The sequence below is a fragment of the Polypterus senegalus genome, chromosome 17 (assembly GCF_016835505.1).
Source record: "Polypterus senegalus isolate Bchr_013 chromosome 17, ASM1683550v1, whole genome shotgun sequence".
Lineage (NCBI taxonomy): Eukaryota > Metazoa > Chordata > Cladistia > Polypteriformes > Polypteridae > Polypterus > Polypterus senegalus.
In genome coordinates this window covers 28,777,128-28,802,030 of record NC_053170.1, presented here as the reverse complement: position 1 = coordinate 28,802,030, position 24,903 = coordinate 28,777,128, and the positions used below count along the sequence as shown (strand labels likewise).

Genomic DNA, 24,903 nt, shown 5'->3' with positions numbered 1-24,903 from the left:
TGCTAAATAAACTACAGAATAAAGTTCAACTACTCTCCAGCTCTCGTCTGGCATTCCAACACCCCAATTTTTCATAATGTTGCCCTCTGAATTGCAAGTGGAGACGGGGGCACCAAATTTATTTTTCTGCCTAGATTGATAAATGAGTAGCAATATTTGTTTAAAAATTTTTGATGGCACTCTTCAGCTTAGGTCAGTTCTCAGGACTCCTCACCCTGCGCATCCTCTCATTGGTTTTTCCTCTCTTTTCCCTTCTGAAATGCTTGCCTCCTTTCTTTATGCTGAGCTACACAAACTCTTTAAGACCCATTCCCTTAATCTCAATATGGCAATGATACCTTTCTCATTGCCACCTTGGGACACCATTTTTAAAAATATAGCATTCGTATATATAGAAATACAAATTATCTGCACACTCAATTTCAATTTGTACATCAATAATATATCAACCCTCCTACCCATAAGTGCTTTTGTATGGAAATATCTCCTGGTCTTTTCTGTATGTTCTGCACCTCCAAAATCCCTGGTATGTTTCTCCACATGTTCTGGAGCTGCCCTTCAATTGCTCAGTACTAATCTCATGTTTCCCTTTCTGTTTGCTCAATTCTGGCTACAAACATTCTGTTCTTTCTTTGTATATATATAGTTTTGGAACTTTTTTCCTCTCTTTTAGCACCCTCTAGATGAAAATATTTTCAATCTGTGGAATTACTCCTTTTATAAACTTTTGTGTCTTGAATTATCAGCCATTGGAAACAATGGAGCCTCAAAAAATATTCAGAACTGGTCCTCTTCAATATCTTGCATCAGGAATAAGGACCTCATAGCATCATATGGATATCTAGATCACAATATGCCTGCATTTTCAATCTGAAACAATTGATAGCTAGACAGATACAAAAAGACATTATATGACATAGATAGATAGTAAGTGTGCTATATTAAATATATTTCATTATCAATTTGCTGTATCAGCAAAAAAATGGATGAACACCTCTTCTGTGGAGGATTTTTTTGTTTTCTTTTACAAGACTTACTTTACCAATGGCAATATTGATGTGGAACAATACCAGTTCTACTTATTGTTACGTTGATGAGATGGGAGTCAAGTTTTATTAAAGGATTTAACTTACAACCAGAGCCTGAGCCAGAGAACCCATAGTCTTCATCATCAGAGACATCAGCAGAACCTTCTTGATCTTCCGGATTTCCATTATCAGAGCCTCGTGGCCAACGGTAAGTCTGAAATGAAAAAAAAAAAAAATTTATGTCTACATGCAAAAGCTCTCATATTTATTAATATTAACAGTAATATTATAATAAATAGATCTGGCTGCACTCAAGTCCTAATTTGGGAACCTGAGGTGATTTTTCGCTTGGCAGGTTGGCAACATATCAACGCAATTTAGTAAATTAAGCAACAGTATTAACATACAATAAATTAAGTTACCTTAACAGAAAATATGGAAAATGGATCCTAAACTTTACTTAGAAAGTACCTGAACAAACTAGAATTGTGGATCTGGGAAGTCTATAGTTCTTGGAATAAGTTCATTTAAACCTACCATTTCCAAAAATGAGAATATATCATAATAAATATTATCAAACACACTAATACTTGTAACATTTTATAATCATATAAAAGTTTGTTTGATTACTTATGTTGGAGGAATCTTGCAGATATGAATTTAATGCTCTTAAACTCCTTTATATAACATCCATCCATTCTTTTACAGAATTTGCCTAAAGGTATCTCTTATTATATATAAAATATATTTATTTTTTAGAATGCAACGTACATTGTATATATTAAGGTTTTGCTAAAGGCAAATAATTGTTTTTTGGGTAATATAGCATTTATGAAATATGTGATGGAACAGCAGTTATTTTAAATCTAAGAACAATCCGGAAACATTTTAAAATGTATTTTTATATTCTTAATTAAAGCAGAACTTTCTGTAATAAGCAGTTTAAAATAAAGAATTTATTTTAACCTACTGCAGCAGATCATTATAGTTGAAAAAGGTCACAAAATGTTTTTTTCTGTCTCTTTTTAATCACACTTCAAAGCATTTTAAACATATGGACTATTGGCAGCTATGCATTTTTAAGCACAATAAAAACTTCTCATGCTGATCAAGTTACAAGACATCCTTTCAGAGACTTGAAAATGACTTTTACAAGACAAATGACTTAATGTAAACAGCATGAAATATTTACATGGCCCTGAAGGTTGCCCCATTGTGACCTCAAAATAACGTCTAGAGTTAATAATAGTAAATTGGTTAGACAGAATAGGTGAAGAATAATCTGAGTTTACTTTGAGACGACCTGCAGCATGGTGAGCATAATAAGAAGCCATGTAAATAGGGACAACTGGTTGCCTTACTTTCTTAATGCTGAACAAATTCATATTTTCAGACATGCTTAATCCAATGTATGGTCATGAGGTGCTGGAGCCTATCTTGGCAGCTCTGGGAGCATAGTGGACAGGGTACCAGTCTATTAGGGGGCCCAATTGTTGAAGTACCCACTCTTACATGGGGGCAATTTATTTTAGGAGAGGAAGACCAACAGCCAGAGTAAAACTTTAAGAGAAGAAAAGAGGGAAGAGAATTATTTTCCCTAATTTAAAATCTTATCCTAAAAAATTACTGATTAGATCCTGACATGTTTTTAATAAAGTTCTGAACCCATCCTTTAAGTGAGAATTAGATTTTTTCCAATTTGAACAGTATAGAACATTGGTTACCCACTGACTTAAAAGGGCTAGGATTCTTCTAGTTGTTGTTCTGTTCAAGTCATTCTCTGATAATCCCCTTTATCTCAGATGCATTTCGAAAGTGAAAAGCCAATCGCTCAATGACGGTTACTAATAGCAGTGGTGACAGGGGTCTTCCTTGTCTAGTAGCATGTTCTAATTAGAAGTAGTCTGAAATAATGTTGTTAAGACAAACTGAAGCTCTTGGACTGGTATGCAATAGTTTGATCCATGCACATATGTTTGGGCCGAACCCAAATTTGTGCAATGTAGTGGATAGGTAATCCCATTCAACCATATCAAATGGTTCTTCTGCATCCAAAGATAATAAGATCTCCAGGGTGTTAAGACTTTATCAGTTAATATATTACATTAAACAGATGTCGAAGCTCAGAAGCTAAGTGTCTGCCTTTAATAAATCTGGTTTGGTCTTTTGATATTACAGAAGGAAGCACTATCTCAATCCATCTAGCTAGAACTTTGGAGAGTATCTTAATATCATTTATTCAGAAGTGAGACTGGCCTGTATGATGCACATTGTAACAAGACCTTGTTTTTCTTAGGAAAGATGGTAATTAATACTTGGCAAAATGTTTAAGATAGAATTTTATTGTCTCTGGCTTCTATAAATGTTGCTAAAAAAAGGGGAGCTAACTTAATTGAATTTTTTTTATTTAGTAGGGTAACCATCAGGGCCTACTGCTTTCCAACTCTGAAGTGAGTTTATAGCATCTAGTAATTCTGAGAGTGTTAGAGGTTTATCTAACTCCCCTGCTCTGAGAGTGTCTAGCTGTGATATCTGTAATGCATTGGATTGTGTCTTGTCTTCTTTAGACTGAGCAGAATATAAGGGAGCAATTTAGAAACACCAGTTAATCGAATACACATGTCTTTGGAAAACATATGAGGAAAACCAGAGTACTCAGAGAAAAACGCATGTGGATATGGGGAGAATCACCAGACTCCATATACACGAAAATTATGCATGGGATTTGAACCAAGGATGTTGCTTCCATGGGGCACCAGGGTTAACCGCTGCACCTTAATGTTGTATTTTTAAGGAAATTGTTTTCTAATTTAACACTTTCAGGCAAAAAAAGTTTTGCAGTCAGAAAGCTCAAATCATCAAATTATCATACACATGAAAGTAATTTCTAGTTCTTTAAAAAGCAGATATTCTCTGAGCTTCACTTTCAAAGCTGGCTTTCAAGACAAACAGCTAGTTTGAAATCTATTTGAATGAATAAACAAAGCATGAGCCTGTGATTTTTACTGCCCCAATGCCTTCTCTGGTGCCATAGCTATACTGATCTGGGACTAGGCATACTGCTAAATAGTTTGTCAGATTTCTATCCAAATTCATCAAGCTTTATTTCACACATTTTTTTAAAAATATATTTGATAGTTCTTCCCCCATTATTCTTTTGAACCCCAATTTTGACATTTGGATATAGAGAACAATTCCTGAATCATAATTATACATTTACTGGAAATCATTTCTGTAATCTATTCTGACCTTAAAATCTAAAAAATGTATTCAATGGAAATCAAAGGCAAATTAGTTTAATAAAAGAATATAAAAAACTTTAACATATTTTCCAAAATAATACCTCTGATTCTCTAAAAGCTTCAGCCAATATTCTACCTGATTCCTAATGCCATTAATGATCATAACTGCTTATTATTATTATTATTATTATTATTATTATTATTATTATTATTATTATTATATTGTAATGCTTCTGTGTTTTGTTTTGGGTTTTTTTTTTCACCAATACAATTTTCTTCATTTTTTTATATTATATTCATGTTGTAGATCTGACAGTTTGCACCATTTTTATCACTTAAGTTTCATTACATAACTTAAGGGATTGTTAAGTCTGGATTTGATATTATTTTGGACCCATTACGTGAGAAGGGCTTGTCAAAGGGGGCACACCAAAAGAGCTGGTAGCATTTCCATTGCAAAGGAATCTAAGGCCAGCTTAATTTTCAAAAGCAGTTCCTTTAGTGTGGTGTTTAAATGACTTTCCTTCCACAATTCAAAGGGCCATTTGGTGGATATGAGTGTGTGCACATGTGTGTATGTCAGTACACTCTGTAATAGACTGGTATCCTGTTTTGGACTAGTTTTCTCCTGTCAGTAGGGTGCAGCATTTCCCAAGGTTGTACCTGAAAAAACAGTTTTAATTGGCTGAATGCAATTACAAAGCTGCGTTCTCATTCTTGTTGAACCTTTTTCTTATGTTCTTATATTAATTAACAATAAAACTGCACAATAATGCTAACACGAGTAAAGCTTAATAGCACAATAAAAAATAAAGCAATTTAATGGTGATACATGTCACATCTGGTTTTATCTAATGGTGTAGTAGGTATGATCACTTAGGATGCATGATCTAACATGAGCATAAAAATGTAAATTTATTTTGTATCTTTTTTTGCACATCTATGAGTTTGGCTCATTTTTACTTTTGTTAATTTTTCTAGTTTGTCATGGTTAATGATGTGATTAGAAAGGCAGTACATTCCACTGTCAGTAATGCAATTGCTATTTACATGTGTATGAGTGCTGGTAGGTGTCATCTTGAATAATTACTTCATTTTGAATAATTATTTGAGATCTGCAGCATTGTGTTAACTGTGTTTTACAGACCAATATAAGCAAAGAAATTCAGTGCAAAAAAGTGAAAGACCTTGCAACTTAGATTTTGGTTTTGCCAGTTTTGTTAAATACTGTATGTAGATTTAATTACTATTCTCCTTAGTGACCACTGCTTCTTTCAATCATAATGTTTTCATTTAGTTTAGTGTCCTGTCTTTGCCACTTAAATCTTTTATGCATAAATACTGAGCTAACATTGTACTGGATGTTTCATTCGGTGAAATGAAGACAGTGGGGTGTTAGTTTTACATTCGGTACCAATTGCCTTTCAATTTTTATTAAGCTGCTTATTTGGATGCACACTATGTTGCTTTTGAAATGTTTACAGGAGGCATGGGTATAATAATATTAAGAACAATAAAGTTGTTTTTTTTTTTAAACATATACAGTAGATTGGACACTTTCCATCAGAGTTAGCCATTGGAATCTCCATTTTGCAATAAAAATTAAAAATCAGTTATTGCGTCATTTTTTTATAAATCATGGCAAAAAGAAACAGCACTTATGTCTTTTCAGCATTATTTTTCTTTTAGTGCATTAGTTTGTAAAGATGCATACTCCAGGGATTACTGTTAATGACACAGTATATCTAATAATATGCAAATTGTCCATCAATGGCAGCACTGTAAAATTGCATATAGTCTGTGCATTACTTAGACAGCGACAAAACAATATAGCTGAATAAATTCCCAAGAGGTGAGAAATCATTTTAGTGTAGACCAATAAAATGTAGGTCACCATGGCTGACATTTTTACAAAGCAGACTTCACAGCAACCAACAGCCAGACACTGCCCAATATTGTTCAACATAACAGGCACACTCATTCCCAAGTCAAAGTATACATATGCTAAGTAAATTGATTTGCAAATATATGGACTTATAAAATCAGCCTCAGTTTATAAGGACATTTCACTGTGCAAGCATTTTTAATTGTAAACAAACAGTGTTGTTTACAATTAATCCATAACATATGAAAAGATCCCAGGATGATGGAAAGAGCTTTTCAGTTTGTAAGTCATGTGAAAGATGTCAGCATCTCCAAATAAATGAATCTTACGTTTAATACCAAACACTATTTTTATATGTACTACTAATCTAAATTTTTTCAGAGAACACTGTAACGAAACCTCGCTTATAATTGGTGCTGATAATGCCCTTGTGAAATGGCTAGAGTCGCATATCTTTGAAGTGTACAATAAAATCACTACAGATGTGTGAAATATCAGAAGTCCCAGGAGTGAGACCAAAACACTAGGAAGTCTTTACATCACTTGGGTCTTCCTAGAGCTTGACTTGAGTACAGGCATTTGTTTAAATTTAACTTGTCTGCTTTGTAAAAGGAGTTGAGATGCTGTGAATGGTGGTGACTGGTATATGAGGTAAAGACTAATTAATACAGTCAGGTCCATAAGTATTTGGACAGTGACACAATTTTGGCTCTGTACACCACAAGAATGGATTTGAAACAAAGCAACCAAAATGTGACTGAAGCATAGACTTTCAGCTTTAATTTAAGGGGTTTAACAAAAATATTATATGAGCTGTTTAGAAAAGACAGACATTTATATACATGGCCCCCTTATTTTCAGGGGATCAAAAGTATTTCGACAAACTAACATAATTATAAATATAGTGAACATTTTCAACATGAAGGAAGTGTGGGATGGGATGAAGATTATCACTGGCTGCAGCTCGAAGCAGGGTGCCGCCATCGAGACAGACGTGGAGAGAGCAAACCAAATGAACACCTTCTTTAATAGGTTTGATTACCCTAACCCACTCTCACCTCGGAGTACTGCATCCTCCAACCATCCTTCTGCTGATACCAGCATAGGTGAGACATCCCCACCCACAATTACAGCAGCGCATGTGAGCAGAGAGCTGAAAAGACTTCATGCCAGCAAAGCAGCGGGTCCAGATGGAGTATCGCCACGACTGCTGAAGGCCTGAGCATTGGAACTGGGGACTCCTCTACAGCGCTTTTTGAACCTGAGCCTGGAACAGGGGAGAGTCCCAAGGCTTTGGAAAACATCTTGTATCACCCCTGTCCCAAAGGTATCACATCCTAGTGAGCTGAATGACTTCCGGCCTGTTGCTCTGACGTCACATCTGATGAAGACCATGGAGCGGCTGCTGCTTCACCACCTGAGGCCACAGGTCCGCCACGCCCTCGACCCTCTGCAGTTCGCATACCAGGAGAAGGTGGGAGCGGAGGATGCCATCATCTATATGCTACACCGATCCCTCTCCCACCTGGACAGAGGCAGTGGTGCAGTAAGAATTATGTTTTTGGACTTCTCTAGCGCCTTCAACACCATCCAACCTCTGCTCCTTAGAGACAAGCTGACTGAGATGGGAGTAGACTCACACCTGGTGGCATGGATCATGAACTATCTTACAGACAAAACTCAATATGTGCGTCTTGGGAACTGCAGGTCTGACATTGTGTTCAGCAATACAGGGGCGCCGCAGGGGACTGTACTTTCTCCGGTCCTGTTCAATCTATATACATCAGACTTCCAATATGACTCGGAGTCCTGCCACATGCAAAAGTTCGCTGATGACACTGCTATTGTGGGCTGCATCAGGTGTGGGCAGGAGGAGGAGTACAGAAAGTTAATCAAAGACTTTGTTAAATGGTGCGACTCAAACCACTTACACCTTAACACCAGCAAGACCAAGGAGCTGGTGGTGAATTTTAGGAGGCCTAGGCCCCTCATGGACCCTGTGATCATCAGAGGTGACTGTGTGCAGAGGGTACAGACCTATAAATATCTGGGAGTGCAGCTGGATGACAAATTGGACTGGACTGCCAATATTGATACTCTATGTAAGAAAGGTCAGAGCCGACTATACTTTCTGCGAAGGTTGGCATCCTTCAACATCTGCAGTAAGATGCTGCAGATGTTCTACCAGACGGTTGTGGCGAGTGCCCTCTTCTACGCAGTGGTGTGCTGGGGTGGCAGCATAAAGATGAAAGATGCCTCACGCCTGGACAAACTTGTTAAGAAGGCAGGCTGTATTGTAGGAGTAAAGTTGGACAGTTTAACATCTGTGGCAGAGCGACGGGCACTAAGCAAACTCCTGTCAATCATGAAGAATCCACTGCATCCACTGAACAGTGTCATCTCCAGGCAGAGGAGTAGCTTCAGTGACAGACTTTTGTCACTGTCTTGCTCCACTGACAGACTGAGGAGATCGTTCCTCCTCCACACTATGCGACTCTTCAATTCCACCCGGGGGAGTAAATGCTAACATTAATTTTATTTTTTTCATTTTTTTTCATTTTTTCATTTCTATTACTATTTAATTTAATATTGTTTCTTTGTGTCAGTGTACTGCTGCTGGATTGTGTGAATTTCCCCTTGGGATTAATAAAGTATCTATCTATCTATCTATCTATCTATCTATCAATACTTGGTTGAAAATCCTTGAAAGTCTGGAACACACGTCATCTCCAAGTGCTGGCTTTCCACTCTAGTGATGCTTTGTTAGTCCTTTGCTGCAGCTGTCTTCAGTTGCTGCTTGTTTGTTGGACTTTCTGCCTTCAGTTTTGTCTTTAGTAAATGAAATGCATGTCCAGGTGGGTTGAGGTCAGCTGATTGAATTGGCCATTAAAGAATGTTCCACTATTTTGCCTTGAAAAGCACTTGGTTTGCTTTTACAGTATGCTTTGGATCATTGTCCATCTATACTGTACAGCATCGTCCTATCAGTTTTGCAGCATTTGGCAGAATCTGAACAGATAAGTATAGCCCTAGACTCGTCAGAATTCATCCTGTTACTTCTGCCAGCAGTCATATGTATCATCAGTACACACCAGTGACTGTCTTCCATTCACAGCCATACATGATCATGCAATAAAACAGCCTCCACTATGTTTCACAAATGATGTGGTATTCATAGTATCATGAGACATTTCTTCTCTTCTTCTCCATACTCTTCTCTTTCCAACATTCTGGTATATTGATCTTACTTTTCGTTGTCCAAAGTAAATTGTGCAAGAACTGGAGAGGCATTTAAAAAATGTTTCTGCCAAAGTCTAATCTATCCTTCCTGTGCTTGAGGTTGTGGTTAACCGTTGGTCTTTACATTCATAAAGTCATCTCTTGATTGTAGACTTTGACAATGGTAGATCTCCCTCTCAGGGAGTGTTCTTAGTTTAGCAAAATGTTGTGAAGGGGTTTCTCTTCACCAAGCACAGAATTCTGCAATCATCCAGAACAATTCTCTTCTGTGGTTTTAGAGACCTTCAGATATTGCTGGGTTCACCAGTGCATTCATTCTTTTTAAAAAATATACCAAATGACAAAGTTTTAACTTATTTTGAGGATTATGACTTTGACTGGCTGTGTCTCCGTAAATATATGTTGCCCAGAAATGGAGCTCTTTTCTAGCTCTATATTTTGCATAAATACTATGCTATCCAGAAAATGGAAAATTACCATGAGTGATTGTAAAATTAAAATTTGAATAACAAAAAAAATATATATTTTGAAGACGGTCATTTTTTTTTTATAAAGCTAGCTTATAATGTCATGAACATCTCCAGAAAATATGGTGTGATGATTTCACATGAAATTACCCTATGGAGAGTTCACAGTCACAGCTTCCAAATGCAAATTCCACACTTGGAATCAATTCTAGACCTTTCACCTACAAAACAGTTAATGAAATAATGAGGGAACTACTCCCACCTAGCTATGGAACCACTTGTCCCACTTTAACCCCTTAAATTAAAGCTGAAAGTCTACACTTTAATCTCATAATGACTGTTTTAACTTAAATCTGTTGTGGTAGTGTACAGAGCCAATGACTATATACACAGATTTTAAGAATTGCCGAGAGTTAATCACCATCACAAGAGACATTCCCAGTGAACAAATTTTTGATCCTCTTTAATTCAGTTTTGGGTCACACTGCCTATATAGGGCGGCATGGTGGCGCAGTGGGTAGCACTGCCGCCTCACAGTTAGGAGACCTGGGTTTGCTTCCCCCTGCATGTAGTTTGCATGTTCTCCCCGTGTCTGCATGGGTTTCCTCCGGGTACTCCAGTTTCCTCCCACAGTCCAAAGACATGCAGGTTAGGTACATTCTGTGCTTGGTGTGTGGGTGTGTGTATGTTTGTTTCCTTCCTTGCACCCTGTGTTGGCTGGGATTGGCTCCAGCAGACCCCCGTGACCCAGTAGTTAGGATATAGCGGTTTGGATAATGGATGGATGGATTGTCTATATAGAAAACCTGCATACAAAATAAAGAAAAAACACTAAACTATGTGAAATTCCAGATTTCTGGTGTCAGTAAAATCTGCCTTGAAGAAAACAACCTAAAGATATCAGGTAGGGTTGGATGTGTGACATATTATGTTGTAATGGATCAAGTTGATTCTAAAAATGCATGGACAGAAGGGTGGGTCATTTATGTAAATTTTAAACACATCTTTTTACATGACCCAGTTCAGAAAAGAAGCTCCTCACATCATGACCTACTTTTTTGTGCTTGAGCCTATGCTCATAGGCACATATCTGGTGCCTAAATTAACGGGTAATAACAATATCACTCTATTATAAAAAAAAAATCATTGGAAGAGAGATCTTTTGAAGAGAGACACTTTCATGCCCCATGAGACGGACAAGTCAAGTCATACTTACAACCTTTGTAAGAAATTCCCATGATACATATGCAGAGCAGGTTAGAGATAATGGAAGTAGGAAAATTTGAAAGTCTCAAAACAATGAAAGTAAAGATCACATTAATGCAAACAAACAGAAAATATTACTCGGTAAAATATTGTAACAGCGAAACGAGATTGCATAGTGTTTGAGGATGTCTAGGGGAGAAGAAGGGGCTCTACAGGCTTTTAAACAATCATGGCACCACACGAAATGCAGATCACGCGACACGGCAGGAGCAGCAACCCATGCAGCTGATCGAGCAAAGAGGAGGTAACAAAAACAATTGTTATTTGTTTCCTTTTGCATCAATGTTTAAGAGGGGTTTCGGAGGGGTGGCCACATCTCCCTGGGGTGTGTTCAGTCCCCCTCCTCACAACGGCCCATACCACTGGCTGGGGAGGGGTTGGCAAGTGAAGCAAGCAGAGAGCAAAGTCCCCTAGTTTTGATATAATGAAAAGGTCATGATTTTGTGTTAGAAAATGGCTTTAATTCATGTTTGTACATATTTTTTTTCCCTTGGGTTTTTTAATATATAGATTTAAATCTGTTAAATATTTTTAAGGTAGAACAGTGTTTTAAGCAAGCTAAATTTTGTTAATGTCTTTTTGTGCCATCATTTTGCTTTTCATATAAGCTCCTACATTTTGACAGTTTATTGCCAGACTGGTTGCTGCCTGAAGACAACTTAAAATTGTGTTGCTTGAGGTCACTGCCAAAAGAGTATAAAGGTTTCCGAGTAGAATTAAAAAACTCAACATACAGAGAACAATAAATGTAATAAATAAAAATAAAAACTACAAACAACAGGAACTAGAAATCTACAAAATGATGAAAAATCAAGAAACAGGCAAATAAAAAAACAAGACAATTCAATAAAAAAGAAAACAACAACATATTCAGTAACATAAAATAGTTCAAAAGAAACTAAAGCCAGAGAGGAAACCCAGGTAAAACCATAACAATATATATATACATAGTCCCTCCAGCGTGTCCTGGGTCTTCCCCTTGGCCTCCTCCCGGCTGGACGTGCCCGGAACACCTCACCAAGAAGGCGTCCAGGAGGCATCCTGATCAGATGCCCGAGCCACCTCATCTGACTCCTCTCAATGTGGAGGAGCAGCAGCATAACTCTGAGCCCCTCCCGGATGACTGAGCTTCTCACCCTATCTTTAAGGGAAAGCCTAGTCACCCTGCAGAGGAAACTCATTTCGGCCGCTTGTATTCGCAATCTTGTACATATCCCTATATCATTTTCCTAAATTCAAAATGAGCAATCCATTGAAATTTGAACCAACCACCTTATGGGTTATAGTTCTATTAACAAGGCAAACGATAAAAATGATAATCACTGTTAGAAGAAAAGGAGCTGAACTAAGCACTTTCACTTATGAAAAATATTTAGACAATAACAGTTAAAGTGAACAAACTGTAGAGGCAGCTTGAATTACAATAGAAATTATAAATACACATGCATATATAATAAATGCAAAAATATTCACTGCATGTGTTGACTACTGCACTGAGAATGGAAATGGAAGTAGTACCTTGCACTCAGGTCTAAGTGCTTAGTAATCCTGTCATTGCTATGAGACACCCAACCAAACTCCCCCAAGAGCAAGCCCCCACCCCTCCATAAAGGCAAAGGTTCTGGCCTCAGCTGCATCTCTCTCTTGTGATCTCATGTTCTGCCATGCTTTGCTGCATTTATTTATTCACATAAATCTTAACAGAAAATATCCAGATGCTCTTTGTGTGGTTCTTGAAATATACTATTATTTGTTTGCTGTGAATCATTCACAAAACCTTTTCTGATCACCGTAAAAATCTGTAATTTAGTACACTTCCTTTAAACTGTGCAGTGCATCCCTGCCAAGAAACTATGATATAAGAAATCTTCATTATCAGGTATTACATGGTTGGTACTCTTTCTCAGGAGCCTCAAGAATTACAATTTCAGGATTCAGAATCAGATGGTTATAAAAATTTGAAGAAGGTTTTAATGGTATGTATGATAAAGCATCTTTGTCCCAACAGGCATTTTTGATCTTATATTATCTCCTCCATCTCTCATAATAACTCTCCCCGTCATTATAACGTATTGATATCGTCTTCTAGTGTGCCACATAAAAAATGAGTTGATATCCATTCTTATAAACTCTCAATGGTAAAGCACTGTTGTCTACTACAACTGAGAATATTGGTTGGATTTTTAATATATAATATAGGATTACTTATGGTTAGGTGGCAAAGTGGTTAATATTCTGCATTACAGCCTCACAGACCCAAGTTTGATTTCCAGTCCCATCGCTGTAGTTTATTTATCTTCCCTTGTCTATGTTTGTTTTCTCCTGTTACAATTTCCACCAAAATCTCCTACAGGCAGGTTAGGAAGAATGATGATTCTAAATTATTTATGTGATTTCCACCCAGGACTAGTTCACAGTGGCCTAAAAATGGAAATAATGAATTTAAAAAAATAAAAACAAAAATGGATGGAGCTCCAGTCTCTGTTCCATCTGTGTAAAATAAAAACAACAGTTGCACTGCATTCACCAAATAAAATGGCACTTTTCTAACATGAAGGAAGTTTGATATGTTACTAATCCATAATTCACTGTTTTATCCTGAAGACAATACAAGATTTTTCTTGGAAAAGTTTAATATTTAATATTTGTCTTAATATGAGTTCAATACTCATTGCCTCATTTAGTGATAATGTCACATGACCCATAACTATTATACAGTATGTCTGCCATATACAAGTGATTAATAAAGGAGTGCTGAAAACTGTTCCCCCATGTTTAAATTCTGTACAAACAAGGCTCCTAGTTCAAACCTGTGATGATCAATTTTTGCAATTTGTTTTCCCAAGAGATTTGTATGGAATTGTCTTCTCCATAATCTAGTGTATAATATACATCTGGAGAGCATATTCAGTTTCACTTTTAATGCATTATTAAGCTTTTGAAAAATTCGGTTACAACTGAGGCAGTAATTACATTTGCAGAAATCCCCTTGCTTCCTGGATAATTTAACTTTAATCAAAAAAAAAGATAAACTATATTAGATATAATATAAGGACCAATCAAGTGCAAAAGAGCTGCAGGAACCACGTGTACTTGTAAAATTGTAAACTTTAGGTTAGTCCTCACAGATCCTAACAAATGGTGAAAATATGGCTAAATGTCTATTCATTATGTAATTAAAACATTTTATGTCAGGCGTCATAGGATGCCAAAAAGCTCATTTTTACACATTGTAAGTCCTATAAGATTAATTTTAAGACAGTGTGCTGATTAGAACGGTTTCTTTGTAGCAGTACTTACTTCATTTTTTCTTCTGGCTCAGCTTCTGTCTAAATGGAGTCTGCATTCATCTATGAGGCTTTTATATGAGGAAACAGATTTTCTCCCAGTGTACGCAGACATATAGGTTAGGTTGATTGGTCCAGAAAGGATGAATGGAAATGTGCCCTGTGATGGGCTTTTGTTACATCCACTATTGGTTCATATACTACATTAAATGCTACCTGGATAGTCTTCAGCTCTCCTTGAATCTGTACTGGAGTTAACAGGTTTGGAAAATGAACGTAAGGGTGTATAAACCAAGTGATTCTCACTTAGGGGAATTCTGGATACTACAGCCAAAGATGTGCAAAAAATGTGCAAGGTCAAAAGAGAAACTGGAACAAAAAAAATTGCCAATGAAGCCAAAACAAACATCAAGCAATTTTTTGAATACTACTCCAGTAAAAACATAATAAAAGATAATTTTGGAAACACCAGGGACACAAAAAAAGAAATCATTGAAAATGAAAAGGAAATTGCAAATTAGTGTTCATAAAGAAATAAACAAATAGAATGCCCCATACAGAAGCAAAACAGACTCAGATTTCACAGATTTTGAATTAGAATAGTCAGAAATGCTCCAAGCCCTCAACACAATAAAACCTAATACAATTCCCAGGCCTAATGTAATTTTACCAATTGTATTGAAAGAAATGAAATACATTATTTAAAACCCTTATTAGAGATACCTGTGCAGTCACTTGAATAAAGAGAAGTACTGGAGGACTGGAAAGTTGCAAATGTGACTTTAATTTTCAAGAAGGTACACAAAATGGATCCTGGTAATTACAGACCAATAAGTGTTACTTCAGTACCATACACAAATATGGAAACTAAAATAATAAATAGGTTAGAAAAGTATCTATATGAAAATAATATACCAAATAATAAACAGCAAGGTTTTATGACAGGTTTGACAGTTTTATGTCAAACCAAACTTTTAGATTTTTTGAACAGGCAACTGCAATAGATGACAAAAATCAAAACATACAACATCATTTATTAAGACTTACAAAAATCATTTGATACAGTCCCACATTGAAGATTGACCCTGAAGCTGTGGGCATCAGGAGTAACCTACAAAAGTAGATCTCAAGTTGGTTAACTGGCAAGAGACAAAGAGTACAGAGAAGAGGTGAATGCTCCACGTGGTGTAAGGTCACCAGTGAAGTTCCTCAGGGGTCTGTCCTTGGTTTGTTACTTTTCTTTATTTATTTTAATAGCAAAGATTTCAGTATTGTAGCTGCGTTTTCCCAAAATTACCAAAGTTCTGCAGCTTCAACTCAAAAAATGGCATTCAACAAAAGCCTGACGCGCAGAAATGATTCCACAGACAAAATATCTTGATTTTTGAAAGTTTAGTTAAGTTTTGAAGTAAAACAGTTCACACAAAAAAAAAGGAAAATTAAAATAACAAAAACGGAAAAATGAATGTTAAGAAAAGTTCAGTTCTAAGCTTAATCTTGTTACATCTCAAATCGTTACTTCTTACTTAACATTTCTGAACCATTTCAAAACGGTCATAAAACTGTATGCTTATCCCATTCCTAAGCTTAAAATGGATCTTTCAAGTCCCTCTTTAATGGGACCTGTTCCAAACAAACTGTGCTTATTATCACACTGTTATTCAGTTATAGTAAGAAGGTTCTATCTCTTGTTAACTATAGGGGGAAAAAACTATACCATAAGTTATGACTATGAAAGGAATTTCTATTCTATTCAAGTTAAGCAAACATTAATATGAGTTTAACTCAAAACTTTAACTTTCTAGGATTGGCTCTTACAAGTATAGTTAGTAAACTTGTGAAATTCACAGATGATACCAACATTTGAGGAACAGCAGACACTGAGGAAGCAGCAAAAACAATTCAAGAAAACTTCAATAAGCTTCAGATCTTGGTGAATACTTGGAAAATGCAGTTTAAGGTAGGAAAATACAAAGTACCATATGTTGGCAAAAGGAATGCCAAGTATGTCATTTATAAATACAAGATGGAAAATACTGTCCTAAAGGTAGCAGTCGTTGGAAAGGATTTGGGGGTTTATGTTGGCACAGTAATTTCATCATTTAAGCAATGCCCAGGAGCTTTTAAAAAGGCAAACAAAATGTTAGGTTATGTCATGAAAACTGGAATATCAATTGATCAATGCACTAGTGAGACCAAATCTGTAGTATTCTGTGCAATTCTGGTCACCATGCTAGATAAAAGACATAGTAGCACTTGAAGCTGTACAGAGAATAGCAACTAAGTGAATCCCAGGATTTAAAGACATGTCGTACACTGACATACTCAGAGAATTAAGCCTATTTAGTCTCAAGCAGAGGAAACTGCATGAGAACCTAATCCAGATCTTCAAAATTCCTAAAGGTATTAATAAAGTACAAAGTAGATTGAGTACATGATTCACTGTTGTTTAAAGAATTCTGCTAAAAGACACTGGTGGAATTTAAGGTGAAGTGCATTCAGGTCTGAGGCAAAGAAGCACCTCTTTATTCAAATAGTTGTGAGAATCTGAAATAAACTACAGAGAAATGTAGTTGAAGTAGAAACCTTGAAAATCTTATAAGTATCTGGATGAGGTTTTTGGAAGAACTTGGATATTAGCTAAATAAACAAGCCTGAGTGACTTAATAGTCTCCTCTTGTTTTTCAAATTATATGTTTTTTATGTGTGTGAGACTTTAATCTCATCTAGGTTAAGCTTTTGCTTTGTTCTTCTGGTGCAAGTTCCATGTTTGTGTGACTGTGTAATAAAAAAGATCATAATCTAAAAGGGATGGATGGATGTATAGATATGACAGTTTGTGCGAAGTGGACTTTTTTTCCTTCCAAGGCTGGTTCCTGCATAACACATACATTGTTACATTTATGGGGATCAGTTGCGTTAGCCTCACTCAGAAGCAGAGAGAGAGAGAGATAGGAAAAAACAATGGAATTAACAAAACATGATTGAAAAAAATAAAAGATGAATTAAACAAGAAGAACTAAAAGGCACTTGGCACCCATTAAGCTATTATGTTCAAGTAGCAAAAAAAACGCAATTCCGCAACAAGAAATTAGAAGTGCTTGCCAGGAAAATGTAAGTGATCATCATCAAACTATAGAAGAGAGCAAAAGCATTGCTAGAGCAGCCTTCTTAGCTGGAGGCAAGATGGCTTAAAAGGATTTTCAGAAATATTTCTGCTCAGCAGTTGATCAAGATAGACACTCAACTAGTGCTTTGCATGTGCTTTAAAACTTTGAATGCCATTAGTAATTCACAGTTTAAATAAAGAAGTGGATTTGTTTGAAGGCTAAGATATGCCAAGTCCAAAAGCAGTAAGATAAGTTATCAAGAGGCTGTACTGGTGTTCTCTGTTGGAATTGTCCCAGGGCTACTAAATGAAAAGAATTCACTTTTTGCTTGAAATCAATGAAAGTATCAACATAAGTAGAGACTCTGTCTTTGGTTAGGGAGAGGAAGATTCTAATGGGGGTACCTCATGAAAGCTGTTCATCATAACCATAAATCATACTTTTCAGCCATTCAATTCAATTATCACTAGGAGGAATTCATAAAATGACAGGCACATTCAGGTAAGCATAGCGTACACTGAAGATACTAAATAACCAGTAGATCTAAACAATATGCATAAATACCTGGAGCATGTGGAACAGTAAAATGCCTTGTTTCTCTGAAACAACCAATTTGTTACCAAGATTCATAAAAAAATAGTACTTCACAATGAAGGCACTGATGTAGTTTTAGACAACATTCATTTGCCCTTTGCATACTCCATGAGCTTGCTGGTTGCTTTTTAAACTCTTCCATTCACATTGAATATTCTACCTAACAAAAGCACCAATCTCCTGTAAACACTCTTGTATTTAGCTCTTTCTGATGCATCATGTTAAAGTGTGTTTTTGTAATGAGGGTAAAGCCTGTAATCTCACGTTAATTTATTACAAATGCAAAAACTAGGTGTTAAATTGTCTGACTGTATGAAATTCAAAGACTTGAAAAAGATTATTTGATGCCTTTGGCAACAAGAGAAGTGAAATTCTTAATAATCAGTATCAAATTTTACTTTGTCGACTGGGTACCGGGGATCAGGTCAATCAATGGCTGACCTTGGCTAACAGCAATCACTTCCATCTCACTAATGTCAGACAGATACAGTGCATCAGTTAGCTCCTACAACAGAACATCCCATTGGTCGTATCAAACTCAAATGGCATTGTACGTACGGATATTGGATAATGTCTGAGTGTCCCCCACAATGTAAGATGTGCATCGCCTTTACCTAAGTGGCATAAGAAGTAGGGAAGGTCTCCCCACTCATGGATGGAATGGTCCAACATCAACTACCCCTGCTCCAGCTCGTCAACTTCAACATTAACACCTTAACTGGCTGTTAATGAGTGCTGGCTCATCTCCTCATGCGCCAACATGTCGATATTGCCTGCATTCAAGAAACGTGCTGGGAAGATAGTAAGGCCTGGGAGATCAGTGCAGGCTACAAGCTGTTCTACCACGATCAAGTGGCCAATACCAAAGGCAATGTAGTCAGTGATCACCTGCACAGTCTTGTTCTGGAAGTCTCCCAAATCAATGATCGCCTCATGTCAATCAAAATCAATGCTTAACCAGCTTTGTGGATCATATGCACCTCGCCCCACAAGTGGGGTGCCCCAATAATGAGAAAGACTACTTCTGGGCGGCCTTTGATGTACATGTAGAAATGCATCCAGCAGCTGAACACCTTTTTGTCTGAGGAGATCTTAATGAATCCTTGAGAGATGGATACAATGCCATACATGGGGATACGGATTTGGTACTCGGAATGATGAAGGTACACAAATCCTCAATTTTGCCGAGGCTCTCGATCTTGCTGTCATTAACACATATTTCAAGAATAGCTGGGAGCAGTTAGGAAATTAGGACATACTTAGGATCATTTAAATAGAACACAGATTGTTATTCTTCACGTTTTTCTAAGTAGAAAGGTGTGTGTCTGCCCATCAACTGTGTCATCCAGGCATTCACTGTTTCTCTCATGGTGTCCATAAAAATCATGGAGTGGCTTGGAGGACATACATTAAATTGTGATAATGACTGTTATGCTTGCACATATGCTTGTTTTTGTAATGTTGTTGAGAGTGTCAAATAGCTGTAACCATTTCTGTTTTAACTACAGAATATGAGCTGCCTTGCGAAGTTTTTAAGTTCAAAATTTGCGGCAGCACAGTGCTTTTCAGTGCAATTAAGAAAAAAAAGAAGAATGCAAAAAAAACTCACTGTGAAAGCTTTTCTGACAGAGTCTAAAAAGTAATATGGAATAAGGCCAGCTTTTGCTTTCATCAGAACTATTAACATCATACCATAGCTCCTTTTGAAAAAAGAATTCGAGAAAATAAATGAACATGTGAGCATGAATACCCGCTCCCACTAATATAATTATACTGTGGAAGCTAATGGCTGCAGTCTGATCATCTATTTCAGTCTCTTACAGGAAGAAGATAATGCCTCTCAATTTTCATTACTTCATTACATTTTTTGATTTAAATATTATTGAAATATAATTTTCAGTAAATATTGTGAAGCCATGCTTGATAGTGAAGGAAGTAATGATGGGACATGGTAAATGAATATAAATATAAACATAAACATGTATATTGTACATGCATACATACATACATATACTGCATATATAGGGTGATCACTCTGTTAAGTTATAACTCACAATTTCTGGACAATGTGAGTAGGCAGGTGTTAATGGATTATGTGTGTATGTGTGCACAGTTCAGAGGTAAACACCAAATAATTGGGGTTCTTTGAACATGACATAGTAGTGGGCACCTGATACATTGGCATGAATATATCAAGTACAGCAATCCTGCTGGTAATTTCACATGCCATTCCATTATAAGACACATTTATACCAGGCCAGGGCTGAGTCCTTAATTAACTTATCCTGTGCCAGTGTACTCGGAGAAAAATCCCAACATCTCTGTTAGAGTGGAAATAGGACAGAATCCTATGTCTGTACGAGTAACTGCATTTTCAGATATCTGAAAAAATCAGTCTAACTTTCTATAGGAATACTAGCTTTGAGGAATATCTGCATCGTAAAGTCAGTTTAATGTATTGAAGTTTAATGAACTAAAACTGTTCTTTCCACTAGACAAAAGAAAATTCAGTAGATAAACAACAGCATCACATTGCTATTATATACAAAACCTACACTGGGTACCTTCTTGAAAGGCCTTTTCTTTGAGATAGCATTGTCACTTAAACTGCAGCAGGAGGCTGTACACAATACATACATTTACATCATAATTACTAGAGTTCACAGGGATCCAAGAGCAATTAAAAAGAACTATAAACAGCTGGCAAGTGTACTACCTAGTGGAATTCAAAGTCTGAAAGAGAGAACATTTTTAACTTTACCAAAACAGTGCACTGGCCTTTTAGTTGCATAAAGAATTACAGTACTGTTTAGATACAAAATCTATGTAAATAAGCCACTGGACCCTTGTCTTTTTATTCCTGCTCAGCTGATAGTTTTTTATTTCTTTTGCTGATGTTTTAGGAGGAAGAGGACATTTCACAAAAACTGTGAACTTCTTCAGAGGGAGGACCTCTCATAACTTTTTATTGTAACTATGTATCACTTGAAAGCATTTTTAATCCTCAAAGAACTCTTTCATTTTCTCTTGAAATAGATCTCTCTTAATTGTAAATAAATGTAATTGTCCCTCAATTCTCCTCTTTAACATGTAGGATTTTTCCTTCACAGACTCCCGTAGGAATAAAACAGCATATTCTGCAATTTCAAGTATTGCTCTGTTAACGATCCCTGTTGCAGACATTTTTCAACTTTTAAAATCTCTTCAATATATGAACAAATATGAACATGACAAGCACTAAAGAAATTGTGATTTCTAAATTTGTATTTAGTTTCTGAGATATAAAGTTGAACCTGGCAACGCACCAAATCAAAACAAAATAATAATACTTGTATCATTCTGTGTAAGAATGAAGGGGTAATTCATTTATTTGTTAAACATGATTAGTTTAATATGGTAATTGGGAATGCCAAATTAAATGGGAAGCCAAGCCAAAACTGAGCACAATAAAACATACTGGGACACAAATTTAATATCTATCAGCCTGTTTCACAATTCTGATCAGGATGCCACATTGAAATGATAGTCATTTTTTTTATATTATAATTATTTCTGTATACCAATAATTCTGTAACATTTAAGTATATGTAGTTTGGAGACCATGATGGCAGAGTCAGGAATCTGCATTTCTTCCATAGTTCTCTATCTTTTCCTTCAGTCTCTTCATACCCCAAAGACATACATGATAGACAGATAAGTAACTCTAATTTGTCCCAAAATGAGATAGTATGGGTATGTGTATGAGTTTTCCCTTTGATTGACTGGCATTGTATAGGGGGTTGTTGAGCTCAAACCTGCTAGGGTAGAGTCCAGACCCCAATATCCTAGAAATGCAGTAGATTAATGAGTTTTTAATTAAACTAGCATATGACATGGGAAATACTAGAGAAAATAAGTGCAGTATAATATTTATATGGCTCTGAAATAGTAATCTAGTTCAAAACTTACAACATTATTAAGGTGTTTTAGTCAAAAATATATTTTCTTATAAACTTTCAAGTGCATACAGGAGTGTCACAACAAGGTGCAGTCATAATATTATCAGAATAAAGCTTTATAGCCTACACATTGTTATAGATTCTTAGTTCATTTCAAAATACCTATAATCTGTTTTCAAAATGAAAATGTTTCATGTGAAAAAGTTGCCTATGATGAGTGTGTAATGTATTATATGAGAAATTGAGTAGCAAATATAAATTAATACTCAGTAATATAAATAATGTCTGATTAGAAATCCTGTGTACAGTACATGTGGTATAACTCAAATTTCTCACATTTTGATGTTTTATCATAAGGGGTACTTGAAATAAAAAAAAACTAGAAATTTAAAAGTAAAATAGACCAACAAACAAACAATGGAAACATTCAGTGATGCAGAGAAGCTGTGAAGATAAAATATGCTTTCATCTTTTCATTTCCTAAATCTGCATAATCAAAACAGCATCACGTATACAAGAAAAACAAGCTGCAATACAAAAAAGCCTGGACTCCTAGAAACTATTGAAATCATCAGAAAAAAAAATTGAAATGACGTCCGCACACCCCTTGTCTGTCAGTGGGTAAGTGAATGTAACATGTGACATTCAGATAGAAGGCTGAAATTTGGCAGGCTCATTCCTTACAGCTTACTTACAAAAGTTAAGCAGGTTTCATTTCGAAATTCTACGCGTAACGGTCATGACGTAACAGTCGTAATGGTTTCCATGCCCGGAGATGGCACCTGCCTTTTCCAATCTCTTTGTTACATATTGCACGGCCATATCAGGCTCACTCTTGATATCCAGAGGAACATTGTGTCTTATGTATTGAATGACTGGGACAGGTTCAAGGTGTGGACTGATGACGGTACAGGAGATAATTAGACTACACAGGAGCACTAGAAGAGTGAAATGCTTAAGCCCTTCACCTATGGTTCTGCACGTGAGTTGATGGCTGCTGCTGAATTGTTCGGTTGTCGCTTTCAAGTGTACCGAAATGGCCAAATATTTTCCTTTGGACAACCGCCAATGCCTCTTAAACATCTTAGATTCACAGATGACGATTTCAGTAGTGAACACTTTGATGTTTATGAATGTTTAAACTCTCAAAAGCTGGATGTGAAGTTATCGATGAAACCGGTTGTATGCTTACAACGCTTGACAGATGCCGAATGTCACTTCAACACAAGTCCTGCAAATACTGCCGTAATTGAAACAAACCATGAAACTCAAACCGATTATGACAGCAGCAATCCAAGCTGTGAGATTTGAGACAAGATTACTGTTCACATGGCCAATTGTACATTGCATGCTCAAGAGTAAGCTCAGCGCACAGCTTGGTCATATTACAACCAGAGGGCCGAACTCACAATGTGGTATACAAAGAGATCCTTAACAAATAATTATTGGTATATTTTCTCTCAGTTTAAAAAGGTTTAATTTTCTTCTTAATAAAAATTTTAAGGCAGTACTTAGCTGCTGCTGGTATTTGCTAGTATATATATATATATATGTGTGTGTGTGTGTGTGTTTATATATATATATATATGTGTGTGTGTGTATATGGCCAACTGTACGTTGCATGCTCAAGAGTAAGCTCAGCGCACAGATTGGTCATATTACAACCGGAGGGCCGAACTAACAATATGGTATACAAAGAGATCCTTAACAAATAATTATGTCCTGGAGTACAAAAGAAACAGCATATAGCAACATGCGGGGACTGGCAGGAACATTAAATAAAACTGAATAAAAAGAAAATCAAGTGATGGTGAGATACGAAGAAGGCAGCTTCGCCAGCGTTTGTGTGTCAGAACCCTTTGTGGGGGGTGCGTTAGTATGCATCGTGGTACAACGCAGAACTATAGTGCGTCTGTATTCTGTTTCTTTTGTACTCCAGGACATGCACAGGAAAGAATGGTAAAGAGCAGTAACTTCGGCGCTATATGCAATCATCAGACACTCCCCATCTGCCCATTGTTTTGTTAGACAGTACTTTTACACCAACTTATGTTCCTGTGTTTGAGCATGCTCAAACGGGCATGCTGAAAAAATACACGTGTAATGCCACGAAAAGTGCACGCAGACACTTTATTTCGCAAACAAAACAAGTGCACTTTTATTCAAGACTACCTGTAGAACCGAAGAAAAAAGAAAGCAAGTTACAGTAGGCGATTGATACGACAGCTTGCATGGTGCAATGCTAAGAAGTGCTTATTTTCATTCCGTGCTATATAAAATCATCACATTCAAATATTAACAGTTCCCACACACCCAAGGACCGTCCTTCCTACATTTACAACACGTGTACTTGTTGCAGTGCACACAACTCTCTGTGCTATGGTTCCTATTACACTGAATGAGTACCTGACACTGTACTTTCTTCCCTGGGGGAAGGTCCCGCATCAGAGAATTTCCAGTTCCTGCATAAATTCACACCCGATCTGACGCTGTTCGTTTTCAAATAATATTGCATTAGTGCGATTATATTTTCATATATATTGTCTCTTTCTTTCAGGTGTGTAATAGAAACCACAGCACAGAGAAGTGTGTACATTGCTTCTTACAGGAAAAGGCGATGGAAAAAGTGCACTTGAATAAAAGTGCACTTTTGTTATACTTTTACACAAATATATGTTCCTGTGTTTGAACGACTCGGGCAGATGGGGAGTGTCTGATTATTGCACATAGCGCCGAAGTTACTCCTCTTTACCATTCTTTCCTCTGCATGTCCTGGAGTACAAAAAAAACAGCATACAGCAACATGCGGGGACTGGCAGGAACACTCAATAAAACTGAATAAAAAG

General features: G+C 36.5%; 1 protein-coding gene across 2 annotated transcripts in view; it reads right to left on the bottom strand.

Moving 5' to 3' along the window:
• The window catches only part of sdc3 (syndecan 3), a 227,227-nt gene that overhangs the window by 28,589 nt on the left and 173,735 nt on the right, over positions 1 to 24,903 (bottom strand). For both annotated transcript variants that reach the window (XM_039740051.1, XM_039740052.1), the window contains exon 2: positions 1,134 to 1,242. In XM_039740051.1, coding sequence (XP_039595985.1) covers positions 1,134 to 1,242 — 109 coding nt within the window. The remainder of the gene's footprint in view (positions 1 to 1,133; positions 1,243 to 24,903) is intronic.